Source organism: Mus musculus, chromosome 16 (assembly GCF_000001635.26).
Source record: "Mus musculus strain C57BL/6J chromosome 16, GRCm38.p6 C57BL/6J".
Classification (NCBI taxonomy): Eukaryota; Metazoa; Chordata; class Mammalia; order Rodentia; family Muridae; genus Mus; species Mus musculus.
Window position 1 is genome coordinate 10230855 of NC_000082.6, and position 20277 is coordinate 10251131.

General features: G+C 39.5%; 1 protein-coding gene and 1 non-coding gene across 6 annotated transcripts in view; both read left to right on the forward strand.

Moving 5' to 3' along the window:
* The window catches only part of Atf7ip2 (activating transcription factor 7 interacting protein 2), a 58083-nt gene extending 38206 nt beyond the window's left edge, over positions 1-19877 (forward strand). The window contains exons 7-11 of one of the 5 annotated variants that reach the window (XM_006522684.4): positions 3464-3537; positions 5304-5365; positions 6312-6378; positions 9707-9792; positions 10013-11618. In XM_006522684.4, coding sequence (XP_006522747.1) covers positions 3464-3537; positions 5304-5365; positions 6312-6378; positions 9707-9792; positions 10013-10018 — 295 coding nt within the window. In that variant the 3' untranslated portion in view covers positions 10019-11618. Of the gene's footprint in view, positions 1-3463; positions 3538-5303; positions 5366-6311; positions 6434-9706; positions 9793-10012; positions 12198-16590 lie in introns of those variants that run through there. The other 4 variants (NM_153123.2, XM_011246039.3, XM_006522682.3 and 1 more) reach the window with 4 other exon arrangements.
* Gm24667 lies at positions 7064-7166 on the forward strand. Its single transcript, XR_003951979.1, has one exon. It is a non-coding gene; the product is annotated as a U6 spliceosomal RNA (small nuclear RNA).
* Positions 19878-20277: the final 400 nt, after the last annotated feature.

The window sequence follows — 20277 nt, forward strand, 5'->3', positions numbered from 1 at the left end:
ATAATAATGTTTCCTGGAGAAAATATTAATTTTATACACATTATTATAATGGTGGAAAACTTAGTGGCATGCAGGTAGACATGTGCTGGAGAAGTAGCTGAGAGTTCTAAGTCCAGATGAGAAGGCAGCATGAAGAGAGAGTGAGCCACTAGGTCTGGCTGGAGCTTCTGAAACCTCAAAACCTACCCCTTAGTGGCATACTTCCTCCAACAAGGCCACATCCTCAATAATGCCATTCCTTATGAGTTTATGGGGATTATTGTCATTCAGACCACAACAGCATGCATGCTCACACATGTATGGAACTAAGAGGAAAACTTTTAGGACTTTTACAAAACCTTTAATCATATGATTCTTGGGATATAGCTTACTTAGGTCATCAAGCCTGTGACAAGTACCTTTTCCCTTCTGATCATCCTACTGGCCCAAGCTACATATCATTAATTGAACTTTCACAAAATAAACCATTGAGAAATACCTGGGGTTGTTGAGCATAGGACTACATACACACCTGCAATGCTAGTAGTGAGGAAACAGAGGCAGAAAAGGGGAATCACAGCTACATAGAAAGTCCCAAGCCAGCCCAGGCTACTTTATCTGTCAGAGATGGAAACATCATTGGTATCTTACCTACCTTATGCCTTGTTTACCAATCACTAATCTGACTATTGCCACTATTACTTAACCACTGGTAGTATTCCAGCACCATGAATTGCATTTGCTTGTTTCTTGAATTTGTACACATGGGATCATACTCATGAATAATTTATCTCTTGATTTTTTATAATGTTTTAAAGATTTATTCATTTTATGTATATGAGTATACCATTGCTCTCTTCAAACACACCAGAAGAGGGCATCAGATCCCATTGTGTTTGCTGGGAATTGAACTCAGGATCTCTGGAAGAGCAGTCTGTGCTCTTAACTGCTGAGCTATCTCTCCACCCCTCTCTTGATTCTTTTACTCAACATTGTGATGCAAAATCCATGGAGGATGTTGCTTAACTGCAGTGGTTTTATCCATTGTTGCTGTATTATGTCTTTGTATCAATAGACCATGAAAAATATATTTAGTCCACAGTAATGTGGGTTGGTTGCATGTTTGAGAAAATTTTTGGATATATGAAGAATAAGACTTACAGAGTTAGACTAGTGTGGGTAAATATAAAGTATTTCTTTGGTTCTATATCTAATGCACATTGGAAACTTTTTTTAGACAAGGTTCCACCATATTGATTGGGCTGGAACTTGTTATATATATCATGCTGGCCTCAGAAGTTATCTACTGCACCACCATGTCTGGCCTGAAAAAGCCTATTGGAATTTGAAACAGTACTATTTGCAGTACTATCAGTGAACCAAAATATATGTAAACCCTAATTAGACCACAAAGTATTGCCAAATTATAGGAGACCTAAATAAGTGATGGAATATGTCACATTTGTGATTTAGAAAGCTGATTATTGTTAAGATGTTGCTTTACACTAATTGCTATATATGTTTAATGTAATCTCAAGAAGCCATGGCAGATATTTTGTAGAATGTAGCAAACTGATTAAAACTTATGGAAATAAAAAGACATAAATGATAATGCTCTAAAATAGAAGCAAGGTTTGTAGACTCACTTCATTCAGAACCTACTGTAGCAGTAGTAATTACGACAGTGGTTGCCTCTTATTCTTGCTTCCCTCTTGCTTCTCTCTTGCCCTCTTGGACTCTTCCCTCCCCCCCCCCCATGTGGTCATGGCGGGCCTCTACTTCTGTACTCTCTCCCTCTCTCTTCCTTTCTCTGCCTCTACTACCCTCTTAACTCCCCTCCACATACCCTTAATGAACTCTACTCTATACTTAAAACAGACAGTGGTTGCATGGAGAAACATGTAGATCCATGTGCAACTTAACATGACCCATGGATAAGCTGGGTGTGGTGGCGCACGCCTTTAATCCCAGCACTCGGGAGGCAGAGGCAGGTGGATTTCTGAGTTCGAGGCCAGCCTGGTCTACAAAGTGAGATCCAGGACAGCCAGGGCTATACAGAGAAACCCTGTCTCGAAAAACCAAAACAAAAAACAAAAAAACAAAAAAACAAAACCATGACCCATGGAGTCCCTTAATTTGTAAGGAAGATACCATGATTTATAAGGAAAATGTTTTCTTTCTTTCTTTCTTTTTTTAATGTTTCTTAGAATAACTAGAAGAGAAAAGTGTCATTCTTAGCTACATAATATGACCAGTTTGACTATGTAAGGTGCTGGCTCAAAAGAGTAAAATTAATAATACTTATAAAAAGGTAAACTTCAGCTCATTTTGGTTTTTTGTTGTTGTTGTTGTTGTTATTGTTGTGTTGTTTTGTTTTGTTTTGTTTGAGACAGGGTTTTTTCTGTATCGCCCTGACTGTCCTGAAACTGTAGACTATGCTGCCCTTGACCTCAGCTATCCAACTGTCTCTGCCTCCTGCACCACCACGTCCATCCCACAGCTCTTTATGTATAAAATTTGAATCAAAGTGAATCCTGAATATAAATATTAAAAATATGATATCTCATAAAATGATTTTTTGAGTAATGGAAAATTAATCCAGCATTTTAACAAACTTAATGTAGTTTCTATATTTTAACAAAGTTCTTAATAAAAAGCCTAAGTCATAAAAGTATGGGTTGAAATGGCAGAAAAATATGGTCCTTAGGCTTAGAACTAGTGGTTAAGTAGTGGAAGCTATCTTCTAGTAATTTTTGTTTATTCCAGTCTGGCTTCCTGAGTGCTGGGATCACAGGTATATGGGATGCCCAGCCTCAGTCATCTGTCCTTTGAGAGTCTATGTCTTTATGAGTCTTCATTTTTTTTCAGTTATAAGTATTTTTTAAACAGAGCTATATGCATTAAAGTGATATTTCATATGCTTTTGTGTCTGGTATATTAGTATATTATATTGTAAGTATTATAACTATATTCCTACTAAGTTTTACTTATTTATTACTGAATTTTCTTGCACTTCAATAAAACTTATGGGTATTGGTGTGTGCAATGTCACTGTGGGTGTCAGAGGACAGCACATGGGAGTTCTCTCTTTCTACTATATGGGTTGCAGAGACTAAATTCAGGCCATGAAGTTTGACATCAAGTGCCTTAACCTGTAGAGCTATCTTGCCAGCCCTCCCTGTATTTGTGGGTCATATAAATAATTGATAGTACATGGGCTTTGTTAAATATTTAATGTTATGTCCTCATACAGTTGTTCAGGTAAGTCAGGTAGGGCTGGCTTATTGCCAAGGCTAATCACCTGAGACCCAAATGATTTGCACAGAGAGAATTGATTCTCACATGTTGTCCCGAACTCAAAGATAAATTAATTAATACATTTGGCAAATAGCATTATTAAATCAGAAATTAGAGGAGTTGTGACCATTAACTACAGATTTAAGCCTGATAATGCATGCTTTTTTTTCCTTTTTAACCGTTTTAGTAACACTGATGACGTTATGTTGATTTCTGTGAAAAATTCTAATTTGACAACTTCAATTACATCAGAGCAAACAGGTATCTTAATATAATTAGAATATGACCTATCAAATTAGAAAGCTTAAAAATAAAGAATGAAGCCAGGCTTGGTGGCACACGCCTTTAATCCCAGCACTCAGGAGGCAGAGGCAGGCGGATTTCTGAGTTCCAGGCCAGCCTGGTCTACAAAGTGAGTTCCAGGACAGCCTGGGCTATACAGAGAAACCCTGTCTCGAAAAAACAAAAAAAAAAAAACAAAAAAAACAAAAAACAAAAATAAAATAAAATAAAATAAAAAATAAAGAATGAACAATGACTTTTTCAAAGATTTTTATTTTCATGTCTGTTATGTGTGTTTATCTGAGTGTATACCTCATGTATGTGGATGCCCTGAGAGGCCAGAGAGGACTTTGATTCCTCTAGAGCTGAAGTTGTAGGCAGTTATGAGCCACCGTATGTGGGTGCTAGGAACTGAACTCTGATCCTCTAGAAGGAGCAGCAAGTGCCCTTAACCTCTGAGTCAACTCTCTAGACCATTATCTTTTAGTAAGGTATAAAATTGTCAACTCAAAAATTGTTTAGTTTATATCTGTCATTACAGACTTTAATACTTAATTAAAAATCAATGATGCATGAATAAAATTGACTTTTTAAAATTCTTGTATCTATTAGTTTAGGGCCTTTTGCTTCATTACTGTGTTGCTCTAATGATTTATATCTTCATCTGATGACTATTCAACTTTTGTATATATCTGTTTTGCCTTTTGTTGTTTTATGTGTCTATCGTTTAACAACCTATTTTAGATTAAAAGTTTGTTCTCTAGTAACTATTTTGAAAGTTTTTTAAAATTTCTTTTGGTTTTAGAGTTGGTGTCTCTTTGTTTAAAAAAACTTTTTAAATGATATAGGTTACCTTTATAGAACTCTGCTTAAAATGTGTCTGTATATTGTTTGTGTAAGTAACATTTCATTCACAAGATATAAAAACTCTGTAGGTAAGGAGGGGCTGAATTTCTGGTCTTCCTGCTTCCACTTTCCAGGTGCTGGGGTTACAAGCACGTGCCATCACACCTCGTTTTATAGAAAACTTTTTAGCTTTCCTAACTTTAAAATGGCCATATTGTTTGCCCACCATTTCTTACTCAGAATTCCCTATATTCATGTCATGTTTTGTTGTGTTGGAATGCTTATATCTTTTTTTTAAGATTTATTTATTTATTAAATATAAGTAGCTGTCTTCAGACACCCCAGAGGAGGGCATCAGATCTCATTACAGATGGTTGTGAGCCACCATGAGGTTGTTGGGATTTGAACTCAGAATCTTCGGAAGAGCAGTCAGTGCTCTTGACCACTGAGTCATCTCTCCAGCCCGGAATGTTTATATCTTAATATCAGAGTGCTCCCCCACCCCACATATAAAACTATTTATCTCAACAACTTGTAAATTAAGAGCTCCAAAAGAATGGGGAAATGCACATTCCAGGAAGGCGCTACTCAACCACTCTACTTAAAGATACTGTGAATAGCAGAGTGTCATAATTGCAAATGCTAAAATAGTTGCAGCCTTTGAAAAATAAGAGCTACTGGTGTAGTTGTAAACCTGCAGAAAGAAAATAGGTTTTAATTCCATGTCAAAATTTTAAACTAGTTTATCAGTTTTAGGGAATAAATTTAGATATTATATAGTGAATTAGTATCCGTATCATTATTTGTGTTTTAGTATCTTGTATTGCAAAGACCATGTTTAATAGTTTAATAAATTTAATTGGATGTATCTTTTTATTATTATCATTATTCTCTTCCAGAAATTAGAAAAAATACATCAAGAAATTTGAGCAACTCACCTAATAGCATGATTAAAGTTGGGGTGAGTAAGAGTTGCTGTCCCTGAGTATTTCATCTGATTGTTCATGCTATGGGAACTGTAGTATTGCAGCATTTTATACAAAATGAGTTTTGTTATCCACCTTTCATCTGGGTGTACTGAAAGTGTCCAGTGAGTTGTCCTTCACTGTCCCCCTTCAATGACGGAAACTAATATAGGAGAGTAGTTGGCATATCCAGATTCTAGGCCAACTTGCACACTGAAAAACAAGCAGCTACATAGATTTTAGAAATATACACATTTACTAATTCATTGAGATTCTTAACCATATTTTCAGACACTTCAGTATTTTATTAGTGATTCTCTTGGTGGAACTGGCTTGGACCTGACGATGATATAAATAATGACACAGAAGCTTTTTAATATTTTAAAGCTTAGGCCTTTTACTGGGCAGTCTCCCAACTACTCTAACCCAACTAATTCTGGCACTGTGTCCCACCACATGGCCAACTCTACTACCTCTTTGTTCTGTCAGTTCACCTCAGTGTCAGTTCAATCTCCTGAAACTGTTTCTTTTCCTACTGTCCCTCTCTACCCAGAAGCTCCACCACCTACTTCCTGCCCCCACTATTGGCCTTCAGACCTTTATTAGAGCAAATCAGATACATTTCTAGGTTGCCTTAGGCAGGTGAGGAAGAATGAATATTTGCAAAATAAGAGCCTGGTGGTGGGCCATAGAAACAGCAATAGCAGATTCTTGTCAGTATTTAGCATTTGAATATACAGACACATCATCACACAATAAACCCCAACTAGAACATTGAGAATGCAGATTCTATTAGGTGGAGCTGGGGTTAACTCAGTAGTGACAAGCATGAATGTGAACAAGGCCAAGGTTCGGTTTTAGCACTGAAAAATAAAAATGTTTTCATATTTTAAAAAGCATTTTTCTGCTGTTAAACTTAATTCTTTTTACAAACCTTTTCAGCCCGTAGAGAAGAAATTTGATTTTGTTATTGACTTGACAAGAGAAGGCCCGTCCAACTACAGCATAGGTAAAGGATGTTTTTACATCTTTCTAAGTAAATGTATGTGAGTTTATGTGACTGTAGCAGAAATTACAGACTTGTTGTGTCATTGCAAGGCTACGTCATGCTAGCTCTTTAACGGCATACATACTGTCTGCCCCGTTACCAGAACCCTGGCGACCATTGACCTGGCTTTGTTCTCTATAATGAGATCATCTCAGTATGGTTATACAATGCCTATCATGAGACTGGCTTCTTTGTGGTTCTTTGGCAGGTTATTCACGTTGTCCTATATTAATAATGTGTTCCTTTTTATGGTCAAGTAATAGCCCAGGTATGGATATATCATAATCTTTTTTATCGATTCACCCTTTAAAGAGCACCTAGGTTGTTGGAATACTATGAGTCTCTTCTCCCCATGTCACACATTTTTTTTTCACCACAACAATAGTGCCAGAGAGGATATGCCCAGAATCAGGAATAGAGGAATGTTATTCATGTATCATATGAAAATGAAGAATTGTGACAACAGTTACCTGTACCTCCAATTTGAACCAAAAGATACAGTTTTCTGAGACTGGAAGTCAATCACATAGTCTTATTCTGAGTACTGAGAAGAATAATCCACACAGCCAAGAAATTCAGTCAACTTCAAGCAGAATCAGAACTGAGAATACCATATCAACACACATGCTCATTTTCATAAAAACCAGTGAAAAAATTACATATGCTAGCATTGAATCAATACAAAGATGATTAGCATGCCCTCTGTACAAGGATAGCATACAAATAAATGCATGATGTTTCCATACTTTCAGGAAAAAAAATACAATCAAAGTAGAAACAAAGGCTGAACAGATTTGACAGCTAAAGCCATGTAAGCCAATAGAAAATTGAATGGTATCATTAAAAGGCAGTAGGAGGGGGATCACCTCCATCATGAATGAGACTATCTGGATCTGGGAGTTCATGACAACCATCTACTTCAGAACAAACAAATGTCCTTCACTATAGGAAGACAACGGGACTGAAAACAGAAGAGTAGCCAAAATGTTCAATGCCATTCCAGATGTTATCTTTGTATTTATTTTTATTCAGAACTCATTTTGGAGGCCACAAGACTATTGGCTTCAGTATGGTTTATGATTCTTTAGATTATGCAAAGAAAAACAAACCCAAATATAGATTTTTAAAGACATGGCCTATATGAGGGAAAAAAGGCCCTAGACAAACAGCAAAGAAATACAAGATCTGAATGAAAGGCGGATGGAAGGGACTGTGGCTACAAAGGCCAACACTTGTGCTGCCAAAAGCAAGACAGGCAAAGATGTTTCAGTGACTGATCAGTCATGGTGACACAGTATCTCAGGAGAATGTTGCCAAGTAGAGACACACAGACCACTCAGCACAACTATCCAAATTGAGAGTCTATATTAAGCCAGCCAGGACTGCCTGGAGAGAAACTTTTCTCATGAAACAGCCTCACATACATTTTACAGGGAGCTCTTAGAGGCAAAGAACATAGATAAACTACATCCTGGTTGGCAGTTGCAGAGGTAAAGCAAATAAGCAGTTTCACAGAAACTAAAAACCTGCAGTATTTCATGCAGACTGGGTTACTTCAGTCCTGAGTTTCTTGAAAAGGGTTGGGCACTTTCCCACAGGACTTTGGTGGCTGTAGACAAAGAAGGGGGATAGTTTCAGGTTAAATCAAAGATGGCTTCAACTGGGACAATGGAGGAACCTGTGCCCTGTCACAGAGATGACTGTGACCTATAGAAATTTCAAGAAAAAAGTATCAACCTCAAATTCCTTATCTAGTTAATATTTTTCAAAAATGAATCAGTAACAATGCTCAAAAATAATTCTAACAATTGAGAGTTGGAGACAGGAGCTTTAGTAAAGGCCAATCTGGGCAATGTGAGACCCCTATCTCAAAAACAAAAATATAAGCAATATTAAAGCTTTTTCAGATAAGCAAAATTTGTTACCAGTAGGTCTTCACTGTCAGAAATAAAGATGTGTGTGTGTGTATGTGTGTATGAATAAATGAGCTGGAAAGTATTTCTGAAGACATTGTCATCACTAATGATAACAATACCACCAGTTGGCAGAAATCCTTTGTCTCTTACCACCACAAAGTTGAGTTTCTCTAGGCCTGTGTTGCTTTGTCCAGGGCTTGTTGATTATTATTTTGAAATAAGTAGTGTTTCTCCTGTGAAATTGTGTTTCTTAGGGTTTTTTTTTTTATTAAACTATTAACAGTTTTATCGCTTTATATGATGATTTATTTGAAAACTTTGATCTTGGCAAGCCCAGCTTTGATTAATTAAAGCATCATTTAAAAACCTACACACACTCTCAGAATTAAGATAAAAAAAAAGTCATTACCTCTTCTAAGACAGTTTCTTAATACCTATAAAGTAGCCATGGTGGCATGCATATTTAATCCCAACACTTAGGAGGCAGAAACAGGTGGATCTCTGAGTTCTAAGGCAGCCAAAGATACATAGTGAGACTTTGTCTCAAATACAACACACATTCTCCTTCTCCCCCCAACCCCCACCCCCCCCACCCCCGTCTCCCTCTTTTCCTCCCCCTCCCCCTCTCCCCAACCCCTGTAAAAAAATAATTGACAAACGTAAAATCTTAATAATCTTTATATATCAAAAGTAAAGTACAAGCAAATCATTGTGGAATTGGGGGGGGGGGCAGTCATCAAGCTAGACAGGCGTCACAGGGTGATTACTGATGTAGCCCTTCCTTGTACTTCATAGTGTTATCTACCCATTTTAATCCTCCCCATATGTTCTCTATCTAGCTATTCAAAACCATCAACAAACCTTGCTACATCTTTCCCCTCTGTTCCACTAAAGCTTCTCCATCCTCCCCACCTCTGTTTTTCTTCCTTTCCTGTTATATCTGTTTTTCCTTTCCACAGTCAGCATCTTATATCTTATTCTCTCCATGTAAACACATGCCTCAGGAGAGAGTTACCCCAGCTTGTGGGATTTTCATTTGGGGATTTTTGTTTGAATTCTTATGCTGTGTAGGTTACATATTTATATGTGTTTGTAAGTAGCTTCGTGTTGTAGACCTTATTGATCTAACAGAACAGTCTATCTCTTTTGTCACTTACTGTGGATCCCTTTCCCACGTGTAAATACCTAATTCCTAGTTGCATGATGAAGGATTTACTCTTAGAGGGATTTTGTTACTGTGGATTTTGTTCCAGGTAAATTTTACTTATTTATTTCCATTTTCTTGTAGTGCTGGGGCTTCCTCACTAATGGTAGACAAGTGCTTCCTCACTGAGATACACCCCCAGTTCTAAATTATACTGTCTTGTTCACAGAAAGCCCATCTTTCACCCTGAAGTCAACTTCGAAAGCTGTTTTAAGATCAAAAGAAATAATTCCAGTGGCAGAAAATGGAAATGAGGTACTAACTTGAAGTGCTGGGTGACAGATGTTCACTCCAGCAGAGTGGGGTTTATGAGTTTTACTCGGAAAACATCTGAGCCACATTTCAGCTTAGGAAACACCAAAATGGCTTTTCATAAAGTGTTCTTGTGAATCTACTTATATAATAAAAAGAATTCAATTACAACTTTCAGAAGCTACAAAAATGAAAACAAACACAGTTTTTTCATTTATTTTAGGAATAATAACCACTGTTGATGAGGCTATTGAAGAAATTATTGCAGTATTTGGAAACACAAGGTTCAATGAAATGGTTTGTTCTCCAGAATGCCTAGGACATCCTTCATTATGGTTTAGTAATATTCCACAGTGTAGAAATCATTCTTCTAGCAGCTTGGACTGTGGCTCAGAGGTAGAACATTGACCTAACATGTGCAAGGTACTGTATCCAGTTCCTAGGATCACTCAAAACAAAATCAACCACAAAAGAACCTTCTGTTTTGAAAATATTTGATCTAGAGTCCAGGAGATGGCTCAGTCATTAAGGAGCACTGCAAACAGTAAGACCTGAGTTTGATCCTATAATCCATGTTTAAAAACTAGAGAAGCCAAACTAGGTGGTGCTCACTTGTAATCGCAGAGCTGGGAAGGCAGATCACAAGAGTTTGCTCTAGCTTAGCCCAGTGAGAGTTCCTGTCTCACGAAAGCAATCTGAATGGCTCCTGAGGAATATAGCATGTGAGGTTGTCCTCTAATTTCTCTACATGTGTGAATACACTGACAGATGAACCAGCATGCACACATGCACACACACGCACACACGCACACAGAAGCACATGAGTCTAACCTCACTTTTTAAAAATAACTTTATTGCTTTGTTGAAGGTTTCAGTGAACTTTCTTACAAATGTGTTTGTAGGGTTTTGGTTCATTTGAACACCTTCCACCTCTCCCAGAGCCACCAGCACCACTCCCTGAGATGGCAGACAAAATCAAAGATACACTTCCTCCCCAAAAGCCTGAGCTGAAAGTGAAGTGGGTGCTGAGGCCCACAAGCATTGCCCTGACATGGAACATCCCCAAGGTCAACCCCAACTGTGCGCCTGTGGAGAGTTACCACCTCTTCCTGTACTATGAGAACTCTGATCACTTGACGTGGAAGAAAATTGCAGAAATTAAAGCTTTACCACTTCCCATGGCTTGCACCTTATCTCAGAATTTAGCTTCTACCAAGTATTATTTTGCTGTCCAGTCAAAAGACATTTTTGGGAGATATGGACCATTTTGTAATATCAAATCTATTCCTAGGTTTTCTGAAAACCTTACCTAAAAGTCCTCAGTAATTTTATGTTTTATACATGTCATGTTTTCATATTTGAATGTTTTGTTTACAGTGTTTCTCTAACACTGTGCCTTGTACTATCCCATGTTGCAGTTTGTGAACCCTTTGTTTGGGGACAGTCTTACATGTATTGTACTCGTTTTGGAATTTTCTGTGTTTCTAATTTGCATTCAGTATATACTTCTGTTACCTTTAGTTTTATATATACCCTACCATGGACCCATGTTGCCACTGTGTGTTCCTGTGGTGGCTATGGAATTGCTGCTGTGTCTGAAGCCCTCAGATACAAGCAGCCACTTTTCCCATTCTTGACAATCAGCTATAAGCAAGACCAACCATTTGCTAAAGGTAGGTCATCTCGGATGCATCTCTGTCATATCCAGCATTCAGAAGTTCTTTCCTGCTGTTTTCATTCTAAAGCAGGCTATTGATTTGTATCCTTTGTCTTTGTTTTTGTTTGACTGGCAATCATTTGAGAGAAATAGCTTGCAGGTTTTGCCTAAACAGCACAGTTTGTTAGATCAGGCATTGTGGGACATCCTCTAATGCCAGCACTTGGAAGGCAAAGGCAATGCCAGCTTGGTCTACATAAAAAGTTCCAATCCAGCCAGAGCTACATAATAACAGACTTTTTAAAAAATGGTTTTGTTAGACTTTGTGTACTATGAACATGAAAATGCCCAGGGTTTCATATAAAAAATATTATTCAACCTGCTATTTTAGCCATGGAGTTAATCTCTTAGACTTGAGGCTTTAATTTGCTGATAATTTCTCTAAATACCTCCCTTTGCTAATTTCCTGGTTTCTATGAGAACATAACACTAAAGGCTCTAATAGAGGACGAGTCCTATGGATACTTTGCACTGAAGTGAAGTGAAAGCCGTTCAGGAGAGACTTGAGATGTCTAAGTCACTACCCAAAAGAAACAAACTAGGTAGCTAGTTACTGGGATGTTAAAAAGTGAAACTGCAGCATAGTTTTCAAGTGGAGTACTCTTCTGGAATACAGTGGAAGTTCTGAGATAACAGTTTCCCTTGGTATTTGAGATGACTCCATCTTCACAAATAAAGCTGTGTTACTTTTTGAGGTTTTACTGTCTTTTATGAAACATGAGTGAATCAGGTGTGGTGGCATATACAAATCTTAGTTCTTGGGAGATTGATGCAGGATTGTGAATTCAAGGGCAGCCTGGTCTGTATAACTTGTGAAAGAAGCATGTTTGGGACTAGCATGGTGGTGCATGCCTTTAATCCCAAAACTCAGGAGGCAGATCCAGGTCTTTATGAGTTTGAGGCTAGCCTGATCTACATAGCAAGTTCCAGGGCAGCCAAGGCCACATATGAAGTACCTGTCTCAAAGAACTAAAGGGGGAAACTATTTCCAGATATGGTCACCTGCCTGTTTTCAGGCATTTTGTAGTGGATAGCAAGACTTAAGGTAACAGCGTGTATATCAGTATATCTGGAAAGCTGACAGGATCACAGGACACCCAGAGGACCTACCATCTGACCATTTAGCTAAACATTACTGGTTTTTGTCCTTTGAAGGAACCTAGAGTGGAGTTTCCAAATGTTAATATTTCAGTGACACCAGAATAGAGCCAACTTAAGAACAGGAACATTTCTGCCACACAGCACAGAAAACTAATACCCCATAAAAGTGGCCTGAACTTGTAAATTAGAGGAAAATGCTTTTTCCTCCAAACTTGTCAAAAAGCTAACACTGAGAATGTTGAGTAATGGCAGCTGGTAGCTCAGAATCCCAGACCCAGGCCTGTACAATAGCCAATAGAAGGAAATGGCATATTGCAACATCCTATATAGCTTTAGATTTGTGGTGGTTTATAAAAATTAAGTTTTGACACATCTTTTTTTAGATGAGAAAATTATGCCAGAATTCCTAGAAGTCATAGTCACTAACCCCATAAAAATTCAAGATTCAATGCCAAGGGCTTGGTTCCTAGGTCCACAATGTGTATGCCATACTGATAGGGATGGATGAATGGAACAAGATTTAAATCCTCTTTCCTGCCTTAGGGTTCCATGTTAAAGCCCAGCTACCGGAGCTGAAGTAACAATATAAGTCTAGTATATGCTGGGTTCTGTGGGACAGTACATTTCAACCTGTAGGTTGCAGCCCCATGGGGGGGGGGTCAAAAGTCCTTTCACATGGGGTCACCTAAGACCATTGAAAGGAAAAATAAAGATGGTAGCCACCCCTGGCACCTGCTATGGAGCTCCAAGGAGTCTGAGAAACCCATGGCAGCTCCGAAGGGTGATGCAGCAAGTGAAAAATGAGTCTACAGGCCCAAGATAGCACTGGAATAGCTAAGCAGGGTGAGGCTAGTCTTTGAGGAAGGTGCTTTTAAAAAGTGGTCTCATGAAATCAGAAAGAGGATGGAACAGAGCTGCAACATGGCAGAGAATGACAAATGTATAACCTTCCTAGTGTCTAGAAGCAGGGAGGTGTGTGGCAGTCAGGAGCTCTCACTGAACCTGCCCCTAACTGCAATATCACCCTGACTCTGGGCAACAACAGAATATTGGAGACAATGGTATAGTATTTATGGTGCTTCAGAAACCTTGAACCAGACCAACAACTTGCAGTGAATATTTGCATGTAAAGCTGTTTGGGCAAAAAAAAAAAAAAAATACTGTGTGACACACTGTAATTTCTAATCCCACTACAACAAATGACTGCAATAGAGAGGTGAGAAAGATTGAGGGACAGAGCAGTAAGTGTACAGTGAAAACAGACTGAACTAGAAAGACAGGACTAGAAAGACAGGAGGACTCCTTGCTGAGTTGGGCCACCAGATTGATGAGCAGCAGCCTAGAGCTTGTGTGGACTTAGCCCCTGAATACACTGCTCAGCCATACAATTTTCCTGGTTCTGAGCAACAACAGGATGTCCAAAATGAAGAATAATTCGTTTTCTGGATTGGATCTCTTAGAAAGACCTCCATGGACTGCTGCCCCAAGAGGCCATGTTGGTATCCATTGTCCACGGCCCCAGGCTATCTCAAAGCCCAAGGTTCATGTGGATGTCCATGGTCCTACAGTAGCCAGGGTCTGTGTTGATGTCTCTGGCCTTTGCCTGCTGCCTAAAGCCATGTTGATATCAGTGGACCATGCTGCTACTAGGTGCCAAGTTGATGTCCTTGGTTTCAGCTGCTGCCAAGAGCCATGATGGTGGTACTTTTACTGGGTACCATGTGGATGTCTTTGGTTTGCTGCCAGGGGTGTTCATGGCCAGTGCTGCAACAGAAAGCCATGTTGATGTCTGTCTGTAGTGCCATCGAAGACCATCCTGCAGCATGTAGTGACACCAGAAACCATGTGGAAGTCCATGAACCATGTACCTGCTGGCTGTAAAGGACAAGGAAACTACTTTTGCATTGGTTTCAATGTCTGCAGACTCACAGCTGAGAAAGAGGGACATAGAAGGCTTCTGTGACAACTCCTATCCCCCTCCCTGCAAAAAATACAATTAAAAGCCTAAACAGAAAGTCATCAAAGAGAACTCTTAACAATTGTGATAAGGATGCTGAAGTATAGCTTTCCACAATTAATGGCTTCTGGCAGGTGTGTTGGTGAGAAAGAACTCATTTTTAAGGAGCTGCCCACCATGCTCCAGTGAATATGTGGGCAACACAAATTGGACTCCTCCTCCTCTTCATCTTCCTCCCCCTCCTTCATTGTTTTCTTGCACAAGGGTTGAGGGGTACCTGGGAGGACTGGGAAGTGAAGGTTCATGGTGTGAAATTCCCAAATAAAAATATGATGTAAAAAAAGACTCATCAGAGAACATTTACATTATGATTCATAACAGTAGCAAGATTACTGTTATGAGGGAACAACAAAAATAATTTTATGGTTGAGGGTCACTACATCATGAGGAACTATATTAAAGGATCACAGCATTAGAAAGGTTAAGAACCACACTGCTCTAGAAGAACCAATTGAATGTGGGTGGCAGAAGGGATTTATTAGATTGCCTTACAAGGCACAGACTAGGTACCACGACAGCCATGGAGAGTCTGGTGCAGTCTCCACCAGCTCTGTACAAAATGCCTTGTTCTATGGTGCCTGTTAGGTTTTCCTGTAATCATAGTATTTGGGAGGATGCAACAGGAGGATTCTGTTCTTGGGCTATATAGGCTGAGTCTCAACCTATTTATTAGTTCTGTAGCCTTAGTTCCCTCCTGCTGAGTGAGGGAATCTCTTACATTTTTGGTTGTGAGCCTAGCCTTTAATGCTGAGCCATCTCTCCAGCCGAGTGAGGGGATCTCAAGATAAGATGACTACTACTATGGGGCACTGACTGGGACAGTGGGTTGCCAGGCTGCCCTTGAAAAGTATTAATAAAAGCCAGTCAAACACTTATGTTGGGCTTGAACAACTTGAGTCATCTTTTCTGTGTCTCCTTTTTCTCAGTTAAACCAAAGGCATTGCTGCTGGGTTTTTTTGTTGTTTGTTTGTTTTGGCAAGGGGAGGGAGTTGGTTGGTTGGTTGGTTGGTTGGTTGGTTGAGTTTTGCTGGGGGCCGGGGGATGCTGTTTTGTTTTGAGCCTAGCTTTCTTCCTTTCTGTCTTGTCTTCCCCCTTTCTCTTTTCTTAAATTAACAAGTTGTACCAAATGAGACTTGGAACATTGACTGGATACACAGTTGCTGTAGTAAGTTCTAACTTAATGCTGTCCTAGCCTCCATTTTAGATTTGGTTTGAATTTCTCATACCAGAAGCAGACTATAGTCACCCTTATTGAGGGTATGCCTCAGTATGGTCTATTTGTCTGTTCTATATGACTGCCTCCTATGACCTCTGGTCACATGAGATAACAAGATACAACTGGATTGATGGGCCCTACACACCTATATGAACTGTGTAGGTGCTTGTGACAGTCACAGTCTCTGGGTATAACCTATAGAGCTTGAAAGCCACTTAGCAGAACCCCTTCAGGGAACCTGCTTAGGTAATATCCTGGACACCAGTGAAAGCTTTAGTCCCTCTGAATTTACATTCCCTTACCTCCCACTGGCTGAGCACCCTGCTGTCTCCTGACTTCCCATCAAGTCCTATGATTACCCCTCTTCTCACAGACCTGTGAATGATAAAATGTTTCTGTTTCATGTGCTTTGCTGTTCTGCCTCCTCTGGTCCACAGTTGAACCTAATTTGTTCTAATCAAAGCATGGCTGTCTTGGTAAGAAACTGGTTGAGGTATAGAGCCACAAGGGTATCTGCCCACCTACTCAAGCTTCCTGTTAAAGGGACATCTGGACACTGTTGTTCATCTTTGACTTGCCATAACAACGCCTTAGACAAGTCCTTCAAAAGGGTTGATTTGGATGTTTCCATCTGTAGTTCGTTGTACGGTTGCTTTTTTTGACCTGTAATCAAATGTGATAGAAAAGGAGACCAGGGTCCTAGTATCCCCTTCAAGAGCATGCACCAATAATTTCCCTTCTTTCTATCAGGCCCTACCTCATCAAGATTGCACCATATCCCAATAGCACCATCAGCTGATGACCAAGCCTTCAACACAGGGGCCTTTGGGGGCTATTCCAGATCCAGAGTGCAAAAGATAGGGACCAAGCCCTCCACCAAGAGAAAGAAGTTTCCTGTGAAAGGTACACCACAAAGTTATATGACTGTCACCCCTTAGCCTCTTCAGGCCAGGCCTGGAGTTTATAGCCTTTCCAGGGAGACTTCAAGAATGGATTAGAGAAGAGTGACAGTGGGGTGATCTGTCAAGGAGAAGCAAGCCCTTACTAGTAGTGGTAGTTAGAAGCAAAGGTGGGGTACAGGAATTTAGGGGGTAGGGATGCCTTGTTTCCTATTAACAGTGTATTGGGACAAGGAGGCCACAAGAGCTTGTTTGTTTGTTTGTTTAAGACCCGGTTTCTGTGTGTAGCTTTGGCTATCCTGGACGTTGCTCTGCAGGCCAGAGCCTCTGCCTCCTGAGTGCTGGGATTAAAGTGGGAACTGCAGACACACCCACTCCACACTCAGTCTGTGGAAGTGGCATTGCTTTAGCAGTTCATGAGGTTCAGAATCTCATGGCATTTATTCCTATAGAATCCCACACCTCCAGCAGAGCATGGCAAATGCTGTCCCCAGGACTGGTCTCTCATTCCTGAGAAGATGAATGATTCTGATGAAATCTTGAATCACCTCATAATTTTAATTGACATGTAATTACATGTCTTTATGGAATACAGTGTGATAATTTGATATATGTATGCAGTATACATCAGTAAGTACAGTAGTTAGTCAGCATCACTATCTCCCTAAACATTCATAAAAATATATAAGAAATTGTCACAAACTCCATTCACCCTATTATAGTGTACAACACTAGAACACATTATTCCTGTTTTTTTTACCTCTTAACTCAGCTCTCCCTATTCTACCATCCTCTCTGCTTCTATGAAATCCATGTGTTTTAGTTTCCACATATGATTGAGAACTTTTAGCATTTACTCTCTAGATTGGCTTATTGGTTTGTTGATTACTTAATTAATTAATCTGGAGACAGGGTCTCATTATATAGTTGGCTGGCCTTGAACTCAAAAATCCACCTACTTCTGCCTTCCAAGTGCTGGGATTAAAGGAATCTGTCACTACACCCAGATCCTTAGACTAATCTTAATGTTGGTACTGTTAAAATAGGTAGGTAGATAGATAGATAGATAGATAGATAGATAGATAGATAGATAGATAGATAGATAGATAAAACAGGTATCTTAGATGATGTAGGAAGGAGTTTTAGGTATTCCTAGTAATTGGGTGATTGATCAGTTGGCTGATGGTATTTAGCATATTGGTTATTGAACCTAGGGCTTTGCACATTCCAGGTAAATATTCTAACCCTCATCTCTATTCTTGACCTTTGTGTTTCATTCAAAATGCACCCTAGAATAAGTGACTTTACCTTTCTAAATGTGTTTCCTCAGTAATGAGACTTCCAAAGTCTCTTAGTTCAGATTCCCCCAAAGTTGCAAAGCGCCTGTATAGGGAGAATCAAGCATTCTGGGATCTTTGAGGCATCTGAGCTGGCTGATGCTGCTCTACTCTGATAGATTCATCAAGTGTAGGGACTCTTCTGTAACATGTCATTTGGTATTTTCTCTGGGCATTATTCTTTTTTGTTTGCTTGCTTATTTTTCTCCTCCCTTCTGGAATTCTGCTGGTCTAACAGTACTTTCTTTTTTCTTATTTTTGTTTGTTTATTTATTTTAGTGACTTTCCTCAAATATCAAATTGTATTTAACTTTTGTCATGGAAAAATACAAAAAGAAAAAGATGAACATAATAAAATCCTTCTCGTCTGACAAAATCCAAATGTGGCCTTAGAAAAGGAGAGGATACATGCAAGAAGACTTTCTGTAACAGGCAGGGCCTGGATCAAAGCTGACCCACATGCATGCATGCATAGCCTTTGGTGTCAGGAGTCAGGTTTCTTAAGGTTGATCTCTGCCTGTTTGTCTTGCATTTCTGTTTAGCCATCTTGTTGGCCCTGGAGATCTTCTTTTGAGGGAAAATTAAATTGTTGGGGATAAAGATGCATCTAGAAAGAAATTGTGTTGACAAACAACATTTTAAGAGCATTTCAGAGTGGAATCAGGGAAGCACAAGATTCAGGAATCATGCACAGCCTGAGCCACCATGTGAATTCTTGACCAGTGTCTGGGGGGGTGGGGGGTGGGGGTTAAGTCTTGAGGTTTGGTGTAGAGATAAGTTTGGCAAGGCCAAAGACTTTGCAAAGGCCACAAATTTAACAATGGAGGATGTAGCTGCAAGTATTCCAAGGAAGCCTTTTTTTCTCAGCATGAAGTATTTCATAGTTTATGAAGCCATTTTATTAAAACTATAACTGCACTGGGCGTGGTGGCGCAAGCCTTTAATTCCAGCACTCGGGAGGCAGAGGCAGGCAGATTTCTGAGGCCAGCCTGGTCTACAAAGTGAGTTTCAGGACAGCCAGGGCTACACAGAGAAACCCTGTCTCAAAAAAACAAAAAAAACAAAAAACAAAAAAACAAAAAAACTGTAACTGCTAAGAACAAACTTTGCACCTGGCATATTAGCAGTTCATCAAGTGTAGCCAAGTGTCAAGGTGGCTTTCCTGAACCTGGCACTTTCCTTTCCTTGTAACTGGTAGGTTCTCCTCTCTCTTCTCTTTCTTTGTTTTAAAAGTTCCATACAACCCAAGCCTTTGGGGAGGACTTAGTCTGTTTGCAATTTCCAAGGCCCAAATACATTTCCTTTTTTACTCTAGCAGCTTCCAAGCTTGAATAATCAATACCAGGTTCAGTATTATGACATTCCCTCACTCACTTCAACAAGTCTCAGGGTTAAAGAGGCAGCTCGCTTGGTAGAGTGCTTGCCCAGCATGCCCAAGACCCAGGGTTTTCTCACCAGCACTGCATAAAATGAGTGTGGAATTCCAGCACACTGGAGGTGGGAGCAGGAAGGTCAGAAACTCAAGGCCAGCCTAGACTATGTGCCCATTCTCTCCCCTCACCTCTCCCACAAATTTTAACTCATGCCTCCACCAGTCACAAACTCACTGCTTTATGGAACTGTGACATTGTTTTATTCCAATATTGTTTCCAACAGTCCAAGAATTTTCTATCATACTTCCAAACAAGAAAAGGCTCTTTCTGTGCCTTAACTGCAATTCCTCTACCCCAAATACAAGTCTTTTTAATCGGGAGCTTTGCACCCATATTGTCCTAAAAAAAAAAAAAAAAAAAAAAAAAAAGGAAAAGCTAATTATCATTGTCTTGGTTACTGTTCTATCGCTGTGGAGAGACACTATGACCAAGACAATTCTTATTTTAAAAAGCATGTAACTGGGGGCTTGCTTACAGTTTTAAAGGGTTAGTCCACGATCATCATGACAGAAAGAAGTCAGGCACAGTCAGCACTGTAGCTGAGTGCTTTATGCCTTGACCTACAGGCAGAAGGCAGAGAGGAGAGGGACACTGGGCCTGGCGTGGTCTTTTTTTAATGGACACATTTCCTTATGCCAATAAGACTGCACCTCCTAAATGTTCTCACAGTCCACTCCCAGGTGACTAAGCGTGCAAATATATTAGCCTGGGAAGGACATTGTCATTCAAACCAGCACATGTATTTCCATATATATATAAGAACATTAG